The following is a 25,741-nucleotide window of genomic DNA, read 5'->3' on the forward strand; positions in this document are numbered from 1 at the left end:
AATAATGTTGCCATCCACTAGGTGGTGCTGCATCTCCTTGCATGTGCAGGTTGAAAGAAAGATAAGACACATCATAAAACTGAGCTCAGTGGACTGATTTACGATGCATGTCTCCACTCTGTTTGTCTGTTTTAAGCTTTGAGTGCAAAACAGTCTCAAATTTCTGTGTGAACATTTATTTAGACCAACAGGAATGTGTTCCCCTCCCCTCTTCAGCCTAACGAAGGGGGCGAGATATCCCCGAAAGCTTGCTGTTACATCATGTATGTTTGTTAGCCATAAAAAGTTATCATATCTACAAGATTACTTGGTTTCTCTCACTGAGAACAATCACACATTACCATTACACACTAAAGGGGAAACCACTGGGGGACACTGACATGGGAAAGGACTTGGGGGTTTTAGATAATTGTAAGCTTAACTGGGGCAACCAGTGTCAGGCAGCTGTTGCCAAGGAAAACAAGTTCATAAGATGTGTTAGAGCACAGAAGACGCGTGGCTGAAGTATATCTCACAGCTCCATATTATAAGTATATTATGTATATACCAGCAGCTTGCAGGAAGGAAACACATTACAGTTAGTGGTCAAGGGAAGGTTCCCCTTTTTATTACATACACCCTGGTCTTATAGACTTTTGGAACCAGGATACATGATGCTTTCAACATGCGCATCAATCAGCTCCGACATGTGTAATACTGTTTGGACATCGTTTGCTCTATCAGGGAGCATCAAAAGAGGTCTAGGAGTGCAGGATGAGAACATTGGTCTTCCTCTTTACAAGTCACTGGTCAGACCACACATGGAATATTGTGGACAGTTTTGGGCACTGGTACTGAAGAAGGACATATCAGAGCTTGAGCGGGTACAAAGGGGGCAACTAAAGTAATAAATGGAATGGGTGGACTACAATACCCAGACAGGCCATCAAAATTGTGGTTATTTAGTTTTGAAAACAAGAAGGCTGAGGGGTGACCTAATAGCTATATATAAATATATCAGGGGACAATACAGAGATTTCTCCCATCATCTATTTATACCCAGGGCTGTGACTGACAAGGGGGCTCCCTCTACATTCAAATGAAAGAAGGTTTGTACAGACACAGAAGATGGTTCTTTACTATAAGAGCAGTGAGACTATGGAACTCTCTGCTGAGGATATGTTGATGGGCAACTCAATAATAGAGTACAAGAGGGGCCTGGATGCCTTTCTTGAGCGATAGAATATTACATATGCAAATAAGGAAGATGGACCAATACCTCTTCAGCAGCACCTATTGGATGTCAGCATTCCTTCAAATCAATGTCAGAGATCCAATAAGTGGGGCTGCAGAGGTATTGTTCCATCTTTCTAATTTGTATATATTACCCAGAGGAGCATGCATGACCTTATAAGTCTCCTCACTCACCTCCTAGGTATCTCCACACCCCTTCGAGGTGCTCTCCTTAAGGAAAGACAATACCCCTTGTGACCCACAATACTATATGTTATATCACTGAAGACTTCAGAAGGGTTGGTGATCTGGGGATTATTCCGATTGCCAGATTGGAGTAGCGAAGGAATTTTTTTGAGTAAATTGGGTTTTTTGGAATTCCTTTGGATAAACATTGTGGTGGAACAGACTGAACTGGATGGACATGTGTGTTTTTTCAGCCCTAGGGATCCTACCCTGTGAAGGTCTCAGGCCTGAATATGATTTTGTCTTGTCTACCACTTCTTGACACAGTTAAACAGGATTTTCTGGGCATTCTGCTAGCAGTACAACTCAGCAATATTTACTAATCGCATATCCTGTTTAGCTGGAACCAACAACATAATGTAACATTGGAATGTGAAAACACACGTTACTGTTCAATTTAAGATAACATCTCTAACCAGCAATGTATGCTTATGTAAAACATCTGCCCTGCGTCATGTTACTATATAGGTTTGGACATATGTAATAAGGGTAGATTGCTTTTAGACACAGCCCTGATTTCTGTATCCATTGCTTTCTCACGGCGACTGCTGTAACCACCTCTGATTTGGAGCCTCACAGCATATTGACAGAAAGATTGAATTTCCCTAACAAATTGGCGCACGACGTGGGGCTTGGAGTAACAAGAGGACCACCTACACCTCGAAACCCCACGGACCCAGATGGGATAAGGAGCCTCTCGCAACCACGCATTGACAAAAACTGCGCAGTTAGGTAAGATTTTATTTTGCCACAATCTATCCGTTCTTCTTGGCAGCTCCTTTTTTACGGTCCGAGGGGTAAGAGGTGCATGACTCTTATAAATCTTCATGCATTTTAAGAAGCTAAGAATGCAGAAGCTAAGCGAAATCTGTCAGAGCAGGTTGCAACACTTCATGCTGAGGTGTCTGACCTAGAATATAGACTGGAGAAGAGTGCTGTGTGCTTGGATTCTGTGGAAGAGCAGAAAAGAGAAATGCAAGAGGAGTTAGAAGCTACAAGGTCGCAGTATGAAGAGAAGACAGCTGCCTGTGATAAGCTTGAGAAGGTTAAAGTACATCTTCAGCAAGAGATAGAAGATGTTTCTGTGGAGCTTGGTCTCCAAAAGGAGCTTGTGTCCAAACTAAGAAAGACGCAGAAAATATGTGAAAATCAGCTCTGCAAGATATGTCACTGAATGTGAGCGTGCTGAAGAAAGGGTCTGTAAGGAAAAGACTGAAGGGTTAACTTTGACACGCACCCTGAAAATGATGTCAGGGAAAAAGGGCTGTTCCAAAAGTTCGCCAAGAGTTCAAGCGTGAAGATGAAACGCTGGGCAGCACAAAAGAGAAGGGCTTGTGGAAGATTCCCGATAATGATGCTGGAAAGCGAACTCTGGTACAAAGAAAACACAAGGGTGTGGTCCAACAACCGGTGGCCGAAATGAAGAATTGTAAAAACAAGACACAAGTGGTGAAGCATACCGAATTAGGTGGTGACCTGGGCACTCCAGGTGAACAATTTGTAAAGACGTGGACGGTCTGGAGGAAAGAAATCACACCTGTAAACAAAAGAAAAGTCATTAAGGTGAGAGCTGAGCAAAAGATGCAGACTGAACAGACCTCTGAAGTACAAGAGGCCAAGGAGAAGGCAGAAAGGGAGGCTACTGAAGGTCTCAGAAGTGGCAGCAGAAATCTTGAAAGAACTGCAGCAAGAGTATAATGACCTCAAAAAGCAAACCAAGAAAGTGAAGAAATGGGTTGTCCAGGTGGTAGAAGCCTATCACAGGGATGCTGGCTCCAAGGACCAACTCATCAGTGAACTGAATACTACTAAGCAAAAGTTTGAAGATCTTGAAGATGAGCTACAAGCCACAGAGGATACAAAATTGCACTTGGAAGTCAACCTGCAAGCTGGGAGGGCACAGTCTACGAGAGATCTGCAAGGATGTGATAAGCCGAGTGAAGACAAGAAGAGAGAACCTGTCAGACAGGTAAAAATAGAAAGAGACCCCCAAGCCTGGAGTTTTGACCCTAGAGGGCCAAAAGAGAAAAGTGTGATATGGCATACGGCCTTTATCAAAGGAAGGGGGGGTATGTAGAGGTGCACTACAGAGAATGGCCTGTAGGGGGCAATAGACAGGCATTCTGGTGCATGAGAAAAGGGAAAACGCCCATAGGTGTGGTCAGGAAGTTGGATATAATGGTACATTCCTGCGACACCCAGGGAGATGTTGGCTGAGAGAGCCAGAGAGGACCTGTGCAGCAGAGCTAAGCTGCTGCAGGCCGGTAGCCTAGGAAAGGTCAGAGTCCGACAAGGGTGACCACCCTAACCTTAACACCCAGGTGGGGTGTGTATGTGGACTTTTATGTTTTGTTGAAAAACATTATATGGACTCTGTTTACATTGGTTGTGCTGTGAATAAAGACTGGCAGGTGCCAGGTTTTAAAGGAAATCCGCGTCTCCAGAGAGTACTTCCATGTGGTTGGTGCCCATTCCGGTCTGAGAGTTGGCGATCCGCAGGCAAGTGCACCCCGCTTGCTTACAGTGTACGAAGAGCCTGTATGCGAGTGGTAAATGAAATATATAGTGTTGGATGTCTGAAAATGAAATGAGAAAGAAATGATCAAACACTGGGCATAGGAAAATATTGAAGGAGTCCTCTCTGTCCCTCTCTAACATAACGCAAGACAAAGAAGAGGGTGTAGAACAGTTCTATTTTCAACTCCAGCAGCGATGGTCTGATTTAAAGTATAGTGGTATGCAAGAAATGGGTGAACATGTACTTAGTATGGCCTTTGTAGGTTTATGGGAACCCCTAAAATCTAAACTCACAGACGATAGGCCAGAGTGGAGACAGTCTGAATCTCCGGCCCTTTTACAGACAACAAAGGGCATAGAGTTAAACTTAAAGAAATAAAAAAAGGATGTTTGGACAGTCCTGCCACAAGGTGCGCAGAACTCTCCAAACATGTACACCCAAGCACTCCAGTCTGTCTTGCAGGCCTGGACTCCGCCTGATGGGACTGTGCTGCTGCAATATGTTGATGAAATTCTGCTTTGTGCTGAGGATCTGAAAACATGTCAATCTGCATCCATTTCTCTTCTAAAATTTTTAGCTGAAAATGGCTGCAAGGCTTCAAAGGTAAAATTACAGCTTTGTAAACAAAATGTGTTTCTAGGCCCTTGCCTAGATCAAGGGACCAAACATCTCACAGAAGAACGCAAAGCTGCAGTTCAAGACATTTCTGTACCTTTTTCTGCTGCGAAACTTCGCACCTTTTTGGGACTTGTCTCAAACTGCCGTCCTTGCATCCGTTGCACTGAACTTTCTGGTCATGCGACAGCAGTATTGATGCAAAAACATGGAGAACATCCACAGCAACTTGGGTATTACTCCATGAGAATGGATCCAGTGGCCCAAGGAGCCCCCTTCTGTGTCTGTGGGGTGGCTGCAGTACAAGTAATGGTTTACAAGTCTTCTGACTTGGTTCTGGACTACCCCCCTAGTGGTTCTCACCCCTCATAACATCCAGAGTATACTCACTCAAGTACAACCTAAACATCTGTCTCTAGCTCGTCAAATTCGGCTACAATGTGCTCTTTTAATACCTCCCCCTAATATTTCTTTTCAATGTTGTAATACCTTGAACCCGACTACTCTTCTTCCAATCTAGTATCCTGGTTCAAATGGGGGAGGGAGAGGCATAGGTGATCTAGGTATTACAGATCAGCTATTTTTTTTAATTTTTTGCAATAAGATCGTTCATTTTTGAAATATAATATCAGCATGATTGTCTAGCATTGATGCAACAAGAAAATTCAGGTTTTAAAAACAGCTACTCGAACCCCTGTTGACTGCATATTTTGAGCTTTTTGTAGATGGTACCAGGGTGAGGATGGGCAACTCCACACCGGATATGCAGTGGTCACACAAAAAGATGATCTAAAAGCAGAAGCATTGCCTCCGCATGTCTCGGCACAAGAAGCGGAACTAAAAGCCCTCACTGAGGTTTGTAGAGTGGCAGAAGGTAAGGCTGCAAACATTTACACTGATTCCAGGTATGCATTTGGCATAGCTCATGATTACGGCCCAATATGGAAGGCCAGACCCTTTTTTATTTCAGCAGGACAGCCAATTAAGAATGGTGCAGCAGTACAGAGTTTCATGAAAGCCCTCCTGTTGCCTGAAGAAGTAGCAGTTCTTAAGGTGAAAGCACACCCAAAGCCGACAACAGAGAAGCAAAAGGCAATGCCTTCACAGAAAGCACAGCAAAGGCAGCGGCCCTCAAGCCGTGGAAGAAAAAAGAAAAGAAGATCCTGACAGCATAAGTCAGTGACGAAAACTTAGGACATTGACTAAACTTTGGACATTGATAAAAATTTGGACATCGATATGTTAAGGACTTTACAGTTACAAGCCAGCAAAGAAGAAAAGGATAAATGGGAGTAGCAGAACAGGATGGCATATGGCGAACAGTCATTAGAACTTGCCTACCACGATACCTGTACCCCATGATGGCCCAGCTGATCCATGGAAAGACTCACCTATCGAAGGCAGCTATGCTACTGACATTTGAGAGAGAATGGGTGGCCCCTGGGTTCTCTGTAGCTGCTGCATCATTTGTCCAGTCTTGCATGATCCGTGCCATAAGCAACTGAGGACAGAAGGTAAAGGCCCCGCAAACACACTTGCCTAGGCCACTCTACCCATTTCAGAGATTGCAAATTCACTACATTCAGCTCCCACGTGTTGGGAAGTATGAATATGTGCTTGTTGTTGTTGATATCTTTTCAGGTTGGGTTGAGGCCTACCCTGTTACCAAGGCAACCGCACAGGCAACTGCAAAGAAGCTCATGAATTAGGTAATCTGCAGGTATGGAATACCAGAGGTAATCGAGTCAGACGGAGGAAACATTTCACAGGTGAAATCATGCAATATATCATGTCTGTTCTGGGTGTATCTCAGGCTTTTCATACATCTTATCCACAGAGTAGCGGAAAAGTAGAAAGGATGAACGGTACCCTAAAATTAAAAATACAGAAAGCAATGCAGGAAATGGGCAAACCATGGACTGAGTGACTTCCATTAGCCCTTTTTTCAGTAAGATATGTACCTAGCAGAAAGACTTATCACCATATGAAATTTTGCTTGGGTGTGCACCAAGACTGGGTCTGTATTTTCCACAGCAGTTGCAGGCCCAGTATGGTGCGCTAACTGACTATGTTATGTCTCTTAGTACTCGTCTGAAGGTAATGCACAACCAGGTGTTGTGCATTAACTCCCTTAAGGAAATGCATGACCTACAGCCCAGACAGTGGGTGGTCCTAACAAGACACATAAGGAGGGCTTTGGAGCCCAGGTTTGATGGTCTGTATCAGGTGCTATTGACAAGCACTTCTGTCAAATTGGAACGCAAAACTAACTGGGTACACGCCTCTCATTGTAAGAAAGTGCAAAACTCAGAAGAAAAATGAGGTGGTTAGCTTGTGTGTTATCAGGTATACTGTAATGTACATAAGAGTCTATGCGGTAACCCCTGGAGGACTGTTAAGAACAGTAAAGAGGGCAGAGGAAGATGGACAGATGACTTGTAGTTGGGGATGGAATTCTCACACAAAAATACGTACACAGGATAACGTTACGTGTGCAGCTAACTCCCAATGTGCGTTTGCAAATTGTACTATAAAAGGGGATTACAGCACTATATAGCCCCACAGTAGGGTTTATAGGATGATCCTACTATCAAGCTGTAGAAGGGAGAAACATGAGTTTACATGTACACAGTCTGGTAAAAATAGAATGTTTTTCCCTAGATCAAGGATGTATGGCTGAATTAGATCATCAGTATGATTATAGTAATCAAATCATTAGAATGTAAAACAACCATAACAGGTGCCAGTGGCATTAATTTCACCATAGACTTGACAGATAAATATACAGTACTATGTATAAATGCTACGCGATGATAATATGGTAAGAATACCACGTACCTGTATGAAGGTGTCCACAAAGAGCCAGAAAACCATTGTGCATTTTAATATTTCTTTTCCGGCAATCAAACCCTCCACCAGAGTAAAACGAGAATGGTATGATACCCTATTAGGGGGGATTGGTACAGGTGGAGGGGGTTTTGAACTCTATAGATTTAGAGGTGATGAAGAATAAAATGGCTGGGGTAGAACAGGATGTTTCTAAATTGGTAAATGTTCCAGCACAATGGATGCCTTCCTTGTTCCTTCCCCAACACCTTATGCTCGGTTATGATAAAGATGTATTAACTCTTTTTAATTTGAGCTTTGCATTACAATATAATTTATTTCCAAATGTAAGCGATTTTATAAAATACACACAATGTAATCTGCAATATATGTATATGCTACATGAGAGAGGCAAAGCGCAGTCGAACCTCATGACCAATAATGAGAGATAATGGAGAAATATATTCAAAAATAAGGGAGCATGGATACAGCCTAAAATAGAAAGCGTAAAATGCACAACTGAGTATTGTACATGCTCTATGATATATTTCCAGGTAAAAAGCACCGATCTGATGTGCAAGTTTATACTTTTACCTGTGATATTTGGGCCACCACTATACCCAGCACAATACTGGTTACCTAAATTTGAAGGTGTAATGGTGGATACAAATAATAAGACACATAAAATAGACACCTGTGAAAAGACCTTAGATGGTCTAGTTTGTGGTCAGGGGAAATCACAATATGAGCCATCCATGTTTGTTACAACATTCAGTCGGTATATGCGACTGGGCGGGTTTGCCAATTACTTATCACATGAAGATAGAAATAGGACCACAAAGAGGCCCGGAGGTCAATTACAGCGGGGACCGGGTCGTCTTAGCCAGATTCCGAGTTGGTCGCGCATACCTGGGAACAGAGTCCTGGGCCCGGGCGCTAGGTGACCTCAGCATAATCTCTATAGACCTCAGAATCCTAAAATCTTATAATCCTAGTGAGGGGGCTTCATGGTGGCTGCCCACGACCCCTCTACGCCTTGCAATATCTCGCATTGTCGCTCACTTACAAGCATACTCAAGACTGTAATGTCGATTGGAAAACTAATAAACATATTTTGAAAGAAATAGGACCACAATATATTTGTAGAGTAACAAATCAGAAAAACACCACCTGGAAACAACGTAATTAGAGATGAGCGAACGTACTCGTTAAGGACGATTTCGCAATCGAGCATCGTTATTTTCGAGTACCTGGCTACTCGGGTGAAAAGATTCGAGGGGCGCCGTGGTGGAGCGGGGGGGGTAGCAGTGGGGAACAGGGGGGAGCTCGCTCTCTCTCCACCCCACTCCCCTCTGCAACCTCCCGCTCACCCCCGGCGCTCACCCGAGTAGTCAGGTACTCGAAAATAGCGATGCTCGATTGCGAAATCGCCCTTAACGAATACGTTCGCTCATCTCTAAACGTAATGTAACATTGGAATGTGAAAACTGTTACTGTTCAATCTAAGAGAACATCTCTAACCAGCAAGGTATGCTTATGTAAAATAAGTTCATCTGGCATAAAACCCGCCCTGCGTCATGTTACTATATAAGTTGTGACATACGTAATAAAAGGTAGATTGCTTTTAAACACAGTCCTGATTTCTGTGTCCATTGCTTTCTCACGGTGGCCTCCATAACCACCTCTGATTTGGGTCCTCACAGCATATTGACGGAACGATTGAATTTCCCTAACATACCCACAAGCGATATTTTTTTCTTGCGCTGCAAGAGTGAGTGCCTCACAGCACTAAGAGAAATCTGCGATATCGCTCATTGTCTTAAACAGGGGCGGCGGAAGCAGCGCCAGCCCCATTAAAAACATAGGGAGTACATTGCGGACTTCTGCCACAGCTGTGACAGTATGGCAGTGGATTCCTTCATCCCTGTGGATGAAAGCAATGAGTTGCAGGCAAACACCACAGGGCTCAACCAATCAGAGGTAGCGCTTTCTGGGGTTGTGGATTTTTCAATCCCCAACCTCCTGAAAAAGAAGTCGACTGCCAGGACCGCAGAGAAGACCCGGACAGCTCTTCCAGGAGAGTAAATTTTTTTTTTTTATATAGCTAGGGCTGATTTTCAGGAAAGGGCTTACATTTCAAGCCCTTCCCCAAAAAATCATTGCTGCGGTGTTCGCCCTGTACTCCCTATGTTTTCAATGGAGCTGGTGCTGCTAAAGAACAATGAGCGATATCGCTGATTTTTCTTAGCGCTGCGAGGCTTGAGTGAAAAAAAAATCCCAAATTAGTATGAAACCATTGAAAATTTAAATCATTGCTTTCATAATCATGCATTTTCACTCGCTCTAGTATCAGGCGAAAACAAATCGCTAGTGAGAAGGAGCCCTAACATATTAAGTTACTAGCACTTCATTCGCTTTCAATGTGGAGACACCCGAATTGTTAAATATTTCAATCACACCCAATGAAATGATTGCAGGACGGACGGTACATGCTTGTCCAGAGCTCCCTTCATGCTGACATCCAAGCAGAGGGAGAAGCGATCCCCGCAGTGACAGGCAGAACAGTACAATTCATTTACAGAATCAAATCTGAGTGCTTTAGCGTCGGTAGAGAGGCTTGTTATGAGAATGAATGAGAAATAAAAGACAGAGCGCCCCTTAGGGGTATGAGTGATATGATGGGAGATGCACTCAGGGATGCATGCTGGTCTAAGCTTCTCTCCGACATATAGGCCAGTGATTGGGATCGGTGCGCCGGCCTCGCTGCGCTGAATAACCAATGGCTGTTATAATTAGGAGGATGTAGTGGAGAAAACAAACAGCCCCCAGCGGGACCTTATTGGTTAGAAATAGCGCCTTACAGTCAGGGGTGAGAATAAGACTTTCTTTATTGTTACCAGCAAGGTAATGTATTCTGATGTAACATGTCTCTGCAGATAATAGTACATCTACTGCTTACATCACAATATAGAAGGCTACAAAAAGAAGAGGCATGATGGGAAAAGAAAAAACATACAAAGAATATGTAAAGTAATCCCCCAGACCAGAAGGGTGTATAACACCTGCTGTTTTTGTTCTCTGCCATTGTCCCTACTACCCGCTGGTTCAGGGTCCCGTTTTCAGTCACCCAATATGGCTGCCACGACTTTCTAGTGACCTACTGCACACTGTGCATTGGTTCCTGATTGGCCAGCACTGATCACGTGGGCATCGCTGGCCAGTCAGACAGCAGGTATAGTACATTGGTAGTCTAACTTCACCAATCCAGTGAGGCAGATTAGATAGTCTGAAGATTGGAGGACATTTATAAAGGTTTTACACCAGTTTTCTGGAGTAAAAAAGTTGCAAAAGCATGTGCAAGGGGCGCTTGCTGATAAATTAGGAAACTATTCAGCCCTTTCTGTCAGCTCCGCCACTTTTGGAAAATAGGGTGGGGCTTGTTGGGAAGTGCTGAGCACTCTATCAGGATGATCCTCGGCCGCACACACAAGGGGGTCACAGCAATGTCTGCACAACATTGTCACACTTTCGTGTCAATGACAAACCAGAATCGTTCATTTCTCATTCAGGTTCAGCCTGCAAAAAAAATTATCACCGACTCATTAACTCTTCATGCAGTTTAAACACGGATCACTCAGTGTGTCACATAGGAATTACGTGTCACATAGGAAGGTGAAACACTGAACTATAAGAGAACAAGAACTGAGAATGAGAATCCTGCAGTCTAAACAGGCTGCATGAGAGCGAACAATCGGGTGATGACATCACCAGCTCATTCTCTCGGGGCAAACGAGAATTGTGCATTTTTCACTTTGTCTAAAAGGCGCTTTATACTTATAATACTTCAAGGATCCAGATTACAGTTGACTGCAGGGTAAGTCAATTTTTGAGAATTTCGAAAATCCAGGCTAATTCTATACAAAAAAAAACAAAACAGCTCTTACTGGCTGCTCGATGTCTGTGAATGACCTCATGCATTCAAATTTTTTTTCTTTTTAAACCATATCAAATAGGAATATTAACTTTTCTCTATGAAATCTCTCATATCAGTTTTCAGAATTTGATTCCTTTAAAACAATTTACTTAAAGAAATTCAAAACGGCTCGTCCACTTTGTGACATCTATGATGAGCTCCATGTTTGGCATTATAAGTAAACATTTCTCGTGTTTTGAGCATTAAAAGGACTTCGCTCTAATGTGAGTTCTCTGATGTGAAGCAAGATTTGTTTTCTGTATAAAACATTTCCCACATTCTGAACATAAATATGGCTTCTCTCCTGTGTGAATTCTCTGATGTCTAACAAGATCTGATTTATGTGTAAAACATTTCCCACATTCTGAACATGAATATGGCTTCTCTCCTGTGTGAATTCTCTGATGTGCAAGAAGATGTCCTTTAAGTGTAAACCATTTCCCACATACTGAACATGAAAATGGTTTCTTCCCGGTGTGAATTCTCTGATGTGTAACAAGACCTGATTTCTTCACAAAACCTTTCCCACATACTGAACATGAATATGGCTTTTCTCCTGTGTGAGTTCTCTGATGTCTAACAAGTTCTGATTTACAGGTAAAACATTTTCCACATTCAGAACATGTGAATAAGTCCCCTGTGTGAATTCTATGATGACGAACAAGATCTGATTTATCAGAAAAACATTTCCCACATTCAGAACATGTGAGTAAGTCCCCTGTGTGAAGTCTATGATGTCTAACAAGAGACATTTTCAGCTTAAAACATTTCCCACATTCTGAACATGAAAAGGGCTTCTCTCCTGTGTGAATTCTCTCATGTCCATCAAGATTTATTTTATTTGTAAAAGCCTTCCCACATTCTGAACATGAATATGGCCTCTCTCCTGTGTGAATTCTATGATGTCTAACAAGAGAGATTTTCAGCTTAAAACATTTCCCACATTCTGAACATGGAAATGGCTTCTCTCCTGTGTGAGTTCTCTGATGTCTAACAAGATCTGATTTATGGGCATAACATTTCCCACATTCTGAACACGGAAAGGGCTTCTCTCCTATGTGAGTTCTCTCATGTCCAAGAAGATTTATTTTATTTCTAAAACCCTTCCCACATTCTGAACATGAAAATGACTTCTCTCCTGTGTGAATTTTTTCATGTCTAATAAGTTTTGATTTTTCTGGAAAACATTTCCCACATTCTGAACATGCAAATAAGTCCCCTCTGTGAATTTTCTGATGTCCAACAAGAGAGGTTTTCAACCTAAAACATTTCCCACATTCTGAACATGGAAATAAGTCCCCTCTGTGAATTTTCTGATGTCTAACAAGAGAGGGTTTCAGCTTAAAACATTTCCCACATTCTGAACATGAAAAGGGCTTCTCTCCTGTGTGAATTCTCTCATGGCTAACAAGTTTAGATTTTTTTGGAAAGCATTTCCCACACTGTGAACATGAATATGACTTCTCATCTGTGCAAGTTCTTTTGTGTGTAAAAAGACCTGAGTTTTTTGCCAACTGTTTTCCACATTGCAGACTGTTACCCCCGGTGTGACCTGTACTTGTAGTACAATTCTGAGATCGATCAGGAGAAGGTTCCTCATGATTAGGGGGATTATATGATAGATCTGTACTGTTACATCCTGGCTGAACATTAAGGGTAATGAGGTTTTCTCCTGGAGAGTGCTGCACAATATCTTCATCTTCTGCTTTACACTTTAGCGATGACATGAAGTTTCCATCAAAGTCCTCAATGGGATTTTCTGTTAGGATTAAATTTGGATTTAGTGATTTTTTTTCAGCTGCAAAAAGTACCTAACTATATAAAATTCTTACTAGGCTGGAAAAACACCTGCAGCTTTTGATACAGTATTTCAAGTTAAAGCCAGAATTAGACCCAGGAAGAAGATGATGTAAATGGAGGATTTATATGTTTCCTGTTCCCTTTGAATCCAATTCTGGAATTTTTTTTTTTTTAATGAAAAATTACATTAAGAATTGTCCCCAAAACTGCATGTGTGTTTATAGCCTTATGCTTTGTCCAACATCATTAAATGTATCAATGACAACAAACATAATTCAGGTCATAGGATCGAAGGTTCAAGTCCGCTACAGGGAAATAAAAAAAACCTTATATGTAGTAAAAGAAAAAAAGGAACACACAAAAAAAATTAGAATTATTCTTACCATTAATTCCTTTTCCATGAGTCCATCATGACAGCACAGATGGAGGTAGCCAACTATATAAAACTCTTACTATGATGGAAAAAGCCCTGCAGTTTTTGATACCGTATTGCAGGTTAAAGCCAGAATTAGACCCAGGAAAAAGAAATTATAAAAGGAGTATTAATATATTTTCCATTCCCTTTGAATCCACTTCTGGCTTCTTTTTTTTAGGTAAAATATGCACCCAAACTGCATGTGTGTTTCCAGCCTAAGGCCTCGGTCTGCCGAGCGTGTTTTAGGTCCGTTGAAAATGAACGTTTCTAAAAGAGTCAATGGGTTCTTATAGAAGCGTTCATATGCGAGGAATTTGCAGCGCAAATCAGCGCACACCTAAAAAAGATGAATGCACTATATTAGGTGTGCGCCAACAGGAGCTTCCATTGACTCCTATGGGACAAGGAGTTAATGGAAACTCCTGCGCTCGGAATAGATTTCCCGCTGCATACAGCAGGGCATTTAGAAGGTGCTGCCCAGAACATCTTTTAACCCCTTGAGTGGCAGGTTTCCTACCACCCTGTCGTGCCCACCAGGGCAGGTTTTTTAAAATGGTCTAATCATTGAATTTCAACTAATTTTGCAGTTGCGTCTCAAGAGCCATAACTTTTTCATTTTTCCATTGACATGGCCATATGAGGGCTTGTTTTTTACGGGACAAGTTGTGATTTTTTAAACAGGGGGGAGGAAAAAAAGAAATGGGGAAAAAAGAAAAAAAGGGGCCACGTCATTAAGGGGTTAAATAATGTATTAACTTCCTTCTCTGGGTCATTACGACGCACACGGATACCACATGTGTGATTGTATTTTTGATTTTTTTACAAAGTAAAGGGAGACAAGTGTTTTTATAATTTTTTTTATAATTTTGTAACTTTTCTTTTTTTAAATTTTTTTTTTTTTGTCCCTTTAGGGGACTTTCACAGGGACCCATCAGGACCCCTGATCACATTCCGGGGGTCCGATGGTGACAGCCCTTTACATGCTGCAGTGACAGCCCTTTACATGCTGCAGTCACACAGACTGCAGCATGTAAGGGGTTAACAGCAGAGACCGGAGGTTTTCTCTGATCTCTGCTGTAAGAGCAGGTACCTAGCTGTCCTCTGACAGCCAAGCACCAAGCTCTCCCTGCCACAGAGACCATCGGCTTGCTTCTGACAAGCCGATGGTCTCTATGGCAACCTGTAAACAAAGCAGGAGATTGCCGACATATCGGCAATATGTTCTGCTGGTTTTTCAAAGCCCTTGCTTTGTTCTCTGTGGGTCTGTGCAGGCAGAGCACACTGTCACAGCTTGTAGCATTGTGCTCTGCCGCTCCCATAGTGATACATAGCCCGGAAATCTTCCGGGCTATGTTGCTATGAGCAGTGGAGCTCGTCCCGGAAATTTTCCGGGCGTGCCACTCAAGGGGTTAAACGTCCCACTGTCGTCCCAGTAGCCCCACTCCCTCTCTCCCTGCTCTGGGGAAATCCTGAAGCCTTGCGGGGCTTTTCCTCGCTCTTCATGGAGCAGCAGCATTTTTCCAAGTGCAGCTGCTCCAGTGATTGGGCAAAGTTTCATGCGCCGTTCACGAGTTTTCTACAGCGCATTTAGGCGCTCACAAAAAAATTAAAAACGCTCGTCTGACTGAGCCCTTATTTGTCCAAAACCATTAAATGCATCAATGACAACAAACATAATTCAGGTCATAGGATTGAAAGTTCAAGTCCCCTAAAGGGAAATAAAAAAACAAACCTACTATATAGTAAATGGTAAAAAATGGGACATAAGAAAAAAATGTGACTTTTGCTCACTGTCTCTTCCTTGTTTAAATAAAAAGAAAACAATAGAAAAATTGTTTTATCTATAGCAAACCGTGCAAATAGTGTTTTGTTTTTTTGGGCTGCCATTGCGCTGCTATCTCCCGCCATACATAGTGGATGTCAGCTGTTTTTTACAGCTGACACCCACGGGCAACAGCCCTGACATGCCACGCGGCCCAATTGGGGCCGTTAACCCTTTAAATGCCCCTGTCAATTTTGACAGCGGCTTTTAAATCCCCCGAATGATGTTCAGGGGTGCCGTATGGCCCCCCCACAATGAGATCGGGGGAGACTTGCAGGTCTCATGGCAGCCGAGGACTTCTCAAAGGCCCCAGGGCTGCCTTAGCAGACTGTGATGGCTTGATAGACTGCCTGTCAGAATGCAGTATGATGTAATGATACAGCAGAAGCGATCAAAGCATTGCTAGTTGTGGTCCCCTCTGGGGATAAAAAAAGAATATAAAAACAAAAACAATAGTTTTACTAATCTTTAAAAAAAACAAAAAAGTAATAAAGTAAAAAAAAAAAAAAAACGTTTGCCATATTTACAATAAAAGAATCTAAATAATAATGCAAAAATACATATTTGGTATAGCTGCATCCATAAAGGTCCAATTTATCAAAGTTACGCATTATTTACCCCGCACGATGAACATCGTTCAAAAAAAAAAGTAAAGAACTCCAGAAATGCACTTTTTTGGTTACCCTGTCTCTAAGAAAAAAATTTAATAAAAAGCGATCAAAAAGTTGTATATTTTCAAAAACGGTACTAACGGAAAGCGGACGATTTACGAATGCGGCAGATGTTTTCTTCATCCCCGCATGGAAAAATAATTCCCTGCTGCACCTGTCACATCTGTAACAGGTGCAGCAGAGGAATTCTAAATCCCCACGGGGATGAAGAACGCTTGTGTGAAGCCACCCTAACTGACACAGTACATTTTTTCTGCAGGTCGGTATGATAACAATGATACCAAAATTCTTATTTTTTTCCGATGCATTCAAAGTCCTAGAACATTTTCCTTTTTCCATAGACCGCGCTCTGTGAGGGCTTATTTTTTGTGAGACGAGCTGTAGATTTTATTGGTACCATTTTGTGGTGCAAATGGCTTTTTTGATCTCTTTTATTGCTTTTTTTCGGAGGCAAAATGCAACTTTTTTTTTAACATTTTTCTTTTTTGTACATTATTTTTATCTTTTTTTTTTTTTTTTTTTTTACACTATTTGTGCCTCTGTAGGGGACTTGCACCATAGCACCTATGATCGCTATGATAAGGCATTGCAGGGCTTCTGTCCTGCAATGCCTTATTGCTTGTATTAGTGATCACAAATGCTGGCAATGCAAGACGCTTATATCTGGCATCCTGTTGCCATGGCAAACCATCGGGCTATCTGTGATTATATCGTAAGGGTCCGATGTCGTCAGAGAGGGAGTGCGCTACATAGATCGCTTCAGGGTAGGAGTTAATAGCGGGGGTGGATGCTCCCATGCACCCCAGCCGTTGCAGAGGGAGCCCGGCTATCGGTGACAGATGGTTTCCGCTGCTGGATAGCGCAGGATCTTTTCAGATCTCACGCCATCCACAGGGCATAAGTGTAGGTCCAGTTGCGCTAAGTACCTCCCTGCCCGGATGTTCGGTTACGCCCTGTGGCAGGAAGGGGTTAAAATGGTGAGATCCTAGTTTAAATGTCATACTACTCACATGGAAATGCACTGCAGAAGATGATATTAAGGCTTCAAGACAACCAACAGTGCCTGCCTGTGCCATAGTGTCGGGGAACAAGATTTTGAAAAAAATAAATATATATAGTGTTATATATACTGTATTTTGTATGACTCTTCTTACCCTGTGATATCGGAGGCTGGTGGTCCTCTATCTTGATGTCCTCATGCAGATCCTTGTGTTCTCCTAAATACTCCCACTCCTCCATGGAGAAATAGACAGCGACATCCTGACACCTTATAGGAACCTGACAACACAATGATAACGTCATTACCCAGACTCCTCTAGTGCTGTTACTGTATAATTACCCAGCATTCCCAGCAGGGTCACCTCTCCAGTCAGCAGCTCAGTGATCTTGTTGGTGAGTTCTAGGATCTTCTGCTCATGTATCGGTAAGTGAGGAGGAGCCTCTGTGATGGGGCTCTGGCCCCTGCCCCATCCTCCTGACCCATGGAGAGGACTGTTGGGAGTCGTACCGTCACCCAATGTCTTCTTCACTATTACGTAATCCTGTGTGTGGAGAGAGACACAGAGAACTGAACTCAGTATTCCTCCCTCAGTAGAAAGTGGGAGATTGTGATCCAAAGATGGACTACAAAAATTGATCAGGAAAGACATAAAGATCTTAAGGCTCTTTTCTTCAGAGCCTCCAGCACCGACTGCAGGACTTTTCCATCTTATAAAAATGCCGGACTGGTGCATCAACCAAATACATAAGTACTGCCCCTTTGGGTGTTAGTCTTGGAGTTTTTAGGGTTTCAGCAGGGTTAGCCCACATTGAGTGGGGTCGCTCTTGTCAGGGCGATTGCTCCACAGATAGGCTGGGAGATCACAGGGCCTTTTATAGTAACAATGTGCTATCAGAACATCGCCTCTAATTTAGACCTTTGATCCCTGAAAAATCATCTATTTATTCGGTACCGCGAACATCAGAGTTAGAATCAACAAACTGTGATTACTGCAGTAATACCTTCTGTATAACCCCTGACCCCAAGACAAACCAATATTCTTTATTATTCTGTGTATATACTGAGGTTAATGTTATAACATATTTCTAATAAAGCAGTATATTGGTAAAGCGGTATCCTTCTGCAGTGATCAGCACCTTGTTGTTGGTCCCGTCATTATATATCATTATTACAGTGAGGTTTGTTCCCCAAAGAGAAGGTAAAGGAGAGAACATGATGGAAACCTTCATATATTGTATGTTACAGGAGGGAAGACACTAAACCCATGAACAAGGGGCCCAATCTGACATTAATGGGAGGGAAGATAGAAAGCAATGTCAGAAAATATCATTTTACTGAAAGAGTAGCAGATGCTTCCAGCAAACTTCTAGCGGATGTGGTTGGAAAATCAAAACTAAGTGAATTTAAAGGGGCATCCAGTGAAAACACATTTTATTTATCTGCCCCTTCACCCGCTCTTCTCTCTCACTCTGGGCCTCTCTGATGTACATTGCAGTTACTTCCATGCAGTGTAGCCTTTTGTCTGATACATATCAGACACCATCTTCATTTTTAGATTTCTCTTCCTCTATGTTGTTATCAGTGACATGATGCATCAGTAGAGCATCACATGACCAGCTACAGCCAATACCATCTGTCTGCTGAGATAATCATAACCCCTTATATTCACCTAAACCACAGACTACATGTAAACAGTCAGAAGCGTGAGCTGCCACTTTATTATAACTGTGAAATAGGAGCCTCTAAGGCCTCATGTCCCCGGGCCGCACTGTTTCCTTGTGCAGGATCCCGCAGCGGATTCCACCCGGCCGGCAGACATGAGGCCAAAAAATACATCATGCTCACCTATCCGGACACTGTGGGGCTCTCGTCCGTCACAGACGGATCTTCTTTTCTCTGCACAAGGGATGCGCCTGGGACGCCAGCGGCATGCTGCGCCTTTTTTTTAAACTCCTGCTTTCCCGCGGTCCCCAGCACGTCCGCAGTGTCAGCTGTGGTCATGCCGCTGATTCGGACAGCTTCCATTGACTTTAATGTAAGCCTACGAAAGCCGTTTAGCTGCAAACACACAGAAAACAAAGCACGCCGTTTTTTTCTGCGTGTGTGATCCACACGCTGGGGAAAGAAAGTGACATCCAGGCGGATGCCTAATGATAGTCTATGGGGATATTGAACGGTGGATCATCAGCCCGGGTGACCCAAGCGGATTCCACAATCCAATTATACCCGTGGTCATGAGGCCCTAAGAAGCAGCAGTAGGATTTCCTATCCCCCAAGAAGAGCCTGTGTGGTACAGTCCACATATTTTCATCATTCTGAAAGGCCCAAGGAAAAAACTACGACCACTGGTGGCACATGAGCTTATTAACTCCTTCACGACAAAGAACAAAAGGGTACGTCCTGGAGCATCGGGGTATGTATGAAGAGAGGTCGCGGGGCGACCTGTCTTCATACAGAGCAGATATCAGCTGTTTATTACAGTTGACACCCGCGGGCAATAGCTGCAATCAGCCGTGCGGCCAATCGCGGCTATTAACCCTTTAAATGTCGCTGTGAATTCTGACAGTGGCATTTAAATCCCCTGAACGATGTTTGGGGGTCCTGTACGGCCCCTCCCACGGTGAGATCGCGGGCGCCATGCAGGTGTCATGGCAGCTGGGGGCCTTCTGAAAGGCCCAAGGGCTGCCTTGGCAGACTGCCTATCAAGCCATCTCCGTGGGGTGGCTTGATAGACTGCCTGTCAAAAAGCAGTATGACATAAAAAATTAAAAAATTATAAAAAGTTTAAATCACCCCGCTTTTGCCATATCTATAATTTAAAAAAACAAAACAAAAAAAAAACAACAAAATCATAAAATAAAAATACATGTTTGCTATCGCCGCGTGCGTAAAAGTCCGATCTATCGGCCTATATCACTTATCAACCAAGATATAAAAATTTGGGCCAAACTCTTGGCCAGGAGAATTTATACCTGCATTAATAGACCCTAAACAAGCTGGATTCGTCACAGGCAGAGAGGGTAGGGAAAACAGCGTAAGACTACTCCATGCCGCGAAATATGCCCAAACTCGCAAAATCCCAATGGCCTTTGTTAGTACCGACGCGGAGAAAGCGTTTGATAGGGTGAGCTGGATCTTTATGGAAAGAGTACTCCACAGATTCAATTTCCCCACTCCCTTGATTGCAGCTATATTCTCTCTTTACACAAAACCACACGCGAGACTAAAAGTAAATGAAGCGCTCTCGCCGCCATTCGACATCCGTAATGGGACACGACAGGGCTGCCCTCTTTCCCCCTCGCTTTTCATTCTCACCATGGAGCCCCTCCTCCAATGGGTAAGGCAGGACCCGGACATTAGAGGTCTGAGCGTACACTCACACACACTATCGTTGGCCGCATTTGCAGATGATATAATGTTTGTAATCACTAAACCAGAGAGAAGTCTTCCCAGACTCACTGCACTCTTGGAGGACTTTGGCTCTCTCTCAAATTTCAAGGTAAGCTTCACCAAATCCACAATCCTCAATATCTCAATCCCAAAAACACAAAGTGCGCTGTTGAGGTCCAGCTCACCCTTCACATGGTCGGAGACAGCGATAGACTATTTGGGGGTAAGGCTTACTAAAAGAACTGAGGACTTATACCTGCATAATTTTCAACCCTTAATTCCCCAAGTAAAATCCCTCCTGCGCTCATACGATCTCCCATTCCTCTCGTGGTTTGGGAGGAAAAATATCCTAAAATCATACGTACTCTCTATAATTATTTACAGACTGCGCATGATTCCTATTCACCTCCCACTCTCCTGTTTCAAATCCTTGAGAACTCTCTTCACGAGTTATGTGTGGAAACAAAAAAGACCCAGGCTTGCATATAGCTTAATGACGAGAAGGAAGTCAGAGGGAGGGGTGGACTTGCCAAGCGTCCAGGACTACTACCAAGCTACTCAACTTAGCTACTGGATGGACTTGACACACCCACCCAGAGATCTCCTGCTACAGAAGTTGGCGATGGCCTCACACGGCGACACCCTGCTGGAGGACCTATGGTTCCCAGTTAAAAACCAGTACAGAGCGAAAAACTTTAACCCCTTACTCAGAGGCCCCTGCGAGATCTGGGACAGACTTAAAAATCGCTGGCCCCAGACCCCTCCCCGATGACACCAATCTGTGGCTTAAGCAGACTATTAGGGATCCACCACGACCCAGGATCCTCCAGTATATGGAAACAACTTGAGAATAGTAAGATAGAGGACGTCCAACATCAAGCCCACAAACCCCCAGAAGCCATTTTAACCACGCTGGCGCCCAACAACTCGCTCTCCTTTCTACATGCAGCACACGTCAAAGGAGTTCTGAAGGAATTTCTGTCCACATATAAGTCAACTAGACCTAAAACAAGTTTTGAAAACAGTCTGGGAGCAACTACGCCCACTGCCAGAAAAATATCCACCATAAGAAAAAAAACTTTATAGCCCCCCCATATTTACCAAACCTAATTTCCTAACCTCTTGGGAAAAGGAGCTGGGTATCTCCCTGTCGACGGCGGACACTAAATTAATTCTTGACCTGGCCTACGGACTTTCTCCTTGCGTACTCATGCAAGAAAGCCACTATAAATTACTAGTCAGGTGGTATAAAACCTCCCCAATGGCTATATAATTACAAATTAGCCCCACATAACAGATGCTGGAGATGCGACGCCGAAATAGGGACCTTTCTTCACATTTGGTGGGAGTGTTCAGGTTTCATTGCGTTCTGGAAGGAAGTGGAAAAGGACCTAAAGGCCCTCTCCCCGGCACTAACAATCACACCAGACATGGTTTTTTTGTGGAAACCATCCATGCAATTCCATCCTCGCAAAAACAAATTAATAGCCCATTTACTAGACGCTGCAAAAGCATTAATACCACTATACTGGCTACAGCAAACCCCACCATCCCCAAAACAGTGGAGGGAAAAAGCCGATATGATCTGCAGCCTAGAAGAGCTTACAAGCTGGAAGAGCGGCACCCATGAGGACTTTATTTTGACCTGGTTCCCCTGGAGCGATATGAGAAGAAATGTCAGGGATCAGCACCAGCTGAGCCCTGACGAAACATGAGGGGGCTAGGAGTGAGCCCCAAACTTCGCTGCCCTCCTGCCACCCACCAACTGGCGGAGGAGGAGGCAGCTCTCAGACGACTGGAGATAGTGAGAGGTGGATGGGCCTCGGGCGTTGAACGCGGATGCAGCATCAATTCCAATAGGCAAACACTGATGCAGAAGAGGTAGGAGAGAGTACGACCCGCATGGAGCCTACATACGTTTTACAATATGCTGATTGAAGTGTAAAAAAAATTTTTTAAAGTGTTAATACAAATCTGATTTATAAAAAAAAAAAAAAAGGCCGATCTATCAAAGTAGCACATTATTTTTCCAGCACGGTGAATGCCGTCCAAAAATGCACTTTTTAGTCACCCTGTCTCCCAGAAAAAAGCAATAAAAAGCGTTAAAAAAAGTCGTATGTATTCCGAATCGGTACTAACGTAAGCTGCAGGACGTCCAGCAAAAAATAAGCCCTCACTCAACTATGTCGACAGGAAAATAAAAAAGCTATTGCGCCCAGAAGATGGCGGCAGAAAATAATTGAAAAAATAAAAATAAAAAGGAGTAGTACAGTAGAAAAAAAACAAAAAAAAAAAACTATAAAAGTTTGGTATCGTAGTAAATCGCACTGACCCAAAGAATAAAGTTATCAGGTCATTGTTGCAGTTTGTTCGCCGTAGAAACAAGACGCACCGAAATGGCAGAATGCGGTTTTTTTCCATTTTACTCCACTTAGAATTTTTTTTTACGTTTTTCAGTACATTATATGGTACAGTAAATGGTACCATTTAAAACTACAACTCCTCCAACAAAAAACAAGCCCTCATACAGCGACGTCAATGGATAAATAAAGGAATTACAATTTTTTTTGAAGGGGGGGGGGGGACGAAAAGGGAAAAACAAAAAGGGGTCGCATGATTAAGGGGTTAAAAAAAACAGAACACAAAATAGATCGTGGCCCAGCAAGGTTCTTATCGCCCAAGACTAGTTTACAGCAAATATTGATCAGGAACTCACAGTAGTTGCACTCACTTCCGGGCTCTGACTAGAACTCCATGACCTTACAGTCTTTTATGTTCCAGTAATCAGCTCAGTTTTATCAGCTAAGCTCACTGGGACCTACAAGAAAGTCCTGGACTGGACTCAACCAGGCCACGTGTCTGGGTGAGATATATACCCCATCCAGCACCCTCCCATTTACCTGTCCACACTAAGATAAACATACATCAATCCTAAGGGATAAGTAAAAGGGAAGTAAGATAATTGCAGACTAGATGGACCAAATCTCCAGGTCAATCTCCGGCCATGTGATCCTGCTGGTTCCTGGCTGCCCTTCCCTCCTCATTACAAGGAGCCTACTTACCATTCTCATTGCTCCTACAACATTACTATTAGCTCATTGGTTCCCACCATACAGAACTGACCATATTGGTGGCCGATCTTCACATTTTCTGCTATTCAGTTCTTTAGTTCTCCCTCACTTGGAAGGTCTGGAAGCCGTTATACAGGACACTGGGTTGTTTCCATTACTACCTAGAATGGATTTTCTCTTCCCTTAGTCTGATTTATTACATAATACAATAAAGATCATAGAAATATAGAACAGCTTACCTCTCCGGTCAGCAGGTAGATGATCTTCAAGGAGATGTTTAATATTCTTTTGGTAACTTCATTCCTGTCCTTGCTCATCCTTGGTGGCTCATTCAGAAGGACCAATTTGGATGTAAAAATTGGTTCGCCTGGAGGGGTCTAGTACTGCACCTTAAAAAAGAAAGAACAAAAGGCTCTAAATCCTACAGGAAACCTCATCATGTGACATACAGGCCCTCACTTATTGATCACTGATAGAATCAGGTTCTTCACTAGATGGATTCTAGGGATTTGCCATAAATATCTAGGTTGCTGCCCAAGCTGTTTCCATAACTCCCATAGATGTGAACAGAGGGCTGTACATGTGTGGCCGCCTCTTCATTCATTGTCCTCCTGGATGTACCTGCTGTGGACCCCTGGCTGCACATATAGTGGGTGCGTGTCAGAGGCCGAACCCACATTATCATTTATGGCATATTCTGAGGATATTTAGTATATAAAGAAACTCGGCACTCATATCTTACACAAAACAATGTAGTCTAGTTGCCATCTGCTCCTATCGGCTTCTACCTTCTGCCACTACCTCCACTTCTTAGTAATCGAGGTAACCATGATAATACAGATCGCAGGAATCACAGACTATCAGCTCCCATTCAGTTTCATTATTTATCGCTGAAGTGCCAGTCACTATAGTTTTTAGTTTTTTTTTTTCCTTCTCTTGAGCCGGTAGTCCAGCCGGCATTCTGTTTCCCCTGTTACCCCCCTGCTCCATCTCTCAGAGTTACTTTCGCATTTATGAAATTAGTATGAATATGGATAATCTGGCCTTAACTCCACTTATGTCTTCTCACATAGTTGAACCATTCTTATACCCTTGAGAGCGGCAGTCAGCAAGAGGTACATTGAGCGTTTCTAATGTGGAGACTATTTCTAGTGTTATTGGCTCAGCAATAACAAGTAAGATTCATGAATTTATTAAACTGCTCGTACATTTCAAACAAACTATTTTCTTAGTTCTGTAGGACATAATGGAGTATAAGAACATTATATTATTGGTGTGAGATATCTGGTGGAGCATCAACAATCAGCCCATAAAAAATAGCCTCTCCTCTTTGTTGTAAGATGGTTTCAATCAGCTCCAATAACCCCAAAAATAACCTTTGTGAACATTAACAGTTTTAGTATTTTCCCCCTAGAAGCTACAAACAAAGTATCATCCCGGATTCTGTGTAGTATAGCCCGTCATATATCTGCCTCACACAGTATCGCATGCTGGAGATTCTTATCCACACCATATCCTTGTAGAGAGGTTTGAGGAGTCGTCCATAACAAGTAATTCTTTCTGTGGTCAGAGCTGTTTCCGAGCTTTGGTAAAATGTTGTACGGTCTTTGCCAAGCTTTAGCTCTGGGAGAAAAGCCATCTTTAGATAATTGGCTTAATGTCACTTTACTTGTACTCATATTGTTGATCCTATCAGAAAGAAATACTACAGGGTAAACAACGCAGTTACATTCAACTTCCTCCACATTAACCCCTCATGTGGTAACAGTCTCCCCGTTCATTCATTGGCTGTTTTCTTGTATAACGGCGAATCCTGGAAGTTTTTACCATTTACATCCTTTGATTCAGTTTTTTCAAGACACTGAATTGTTGTAAAACCAGCAGAAGAAGAGATACTTTTCTGTCTGAGACTATCTGTGATTCCTAATGGCCCCGTGCGCGGGTCGTCCAGATCAGCGTTATCATAATCCAGCGCTAGATTTGTATCATCAGCGTATTTGTATCATCAGGATTGATGGAAATCTCCCAGCTGAACCTTCCTTCTCCTTCTCCTCTGGGATTCCTTCAGAAGACGAAGTATCTTCAATCATTTCTACATTCAGCCGGCAGAAGAACAGGTTGGCTGCAGCTGGAGGTGGTTTGTGCTGTAGTACTAGGAGATGCAATCGGCTCCGCAGACGTT

At 43.0% G+C, this 25,741-nt stretch overlaps 1 protein-coding gene across 1 annotated transcript; it reads right to left on the minus strand.

Moving 5' to 3' along the window:
- Nucleotides 1-10,881: 10,881 nt before the first annotated feature.
- On the minus strand, nucleotides 10,882-23,876 carry LOC136612773 (zinc finger protein 84-like). The gene is made up of 4 exons (XM_066593474.1): nucleotides 23,799-23,876; nucleotides 20,558-20,701; nucleotides 17,253-17,376; nucleotides 10,882-13,149 (listed from the first exon to the last, which is right to left on the minus strand). Exons 1-4 carry the CDS (start codon nucleotides 23,874-23,876, stop codon nucleotides 11,594-11,596), a joined length of 1,902 nt encoding a protein of 633 aa, XP_066449571.1. The 3' UTR covers nucleotides 10,882-11,593.
- Between the last annotated feature and the right edge of the window lie 1,865 nt (nucleotides 23,877-25,741).

This window comes from Eleutherodactylus coqui, chromosome 1 (assembly GCF_035609145.1).
Source record: "Eleutherodactylus coqui strain aEleCoq1 chromosome 1, aEleCoq1.hap1, whole genome shotgun sequence".
NCBI classification, from domain to species: domain Eukaryota; kingdom Metazoa; phylum Chordata; class Amphibia; order Anura; family Eleutherodactylidae; genus Eleutherodactylus; species Eleutherodactylus coqui.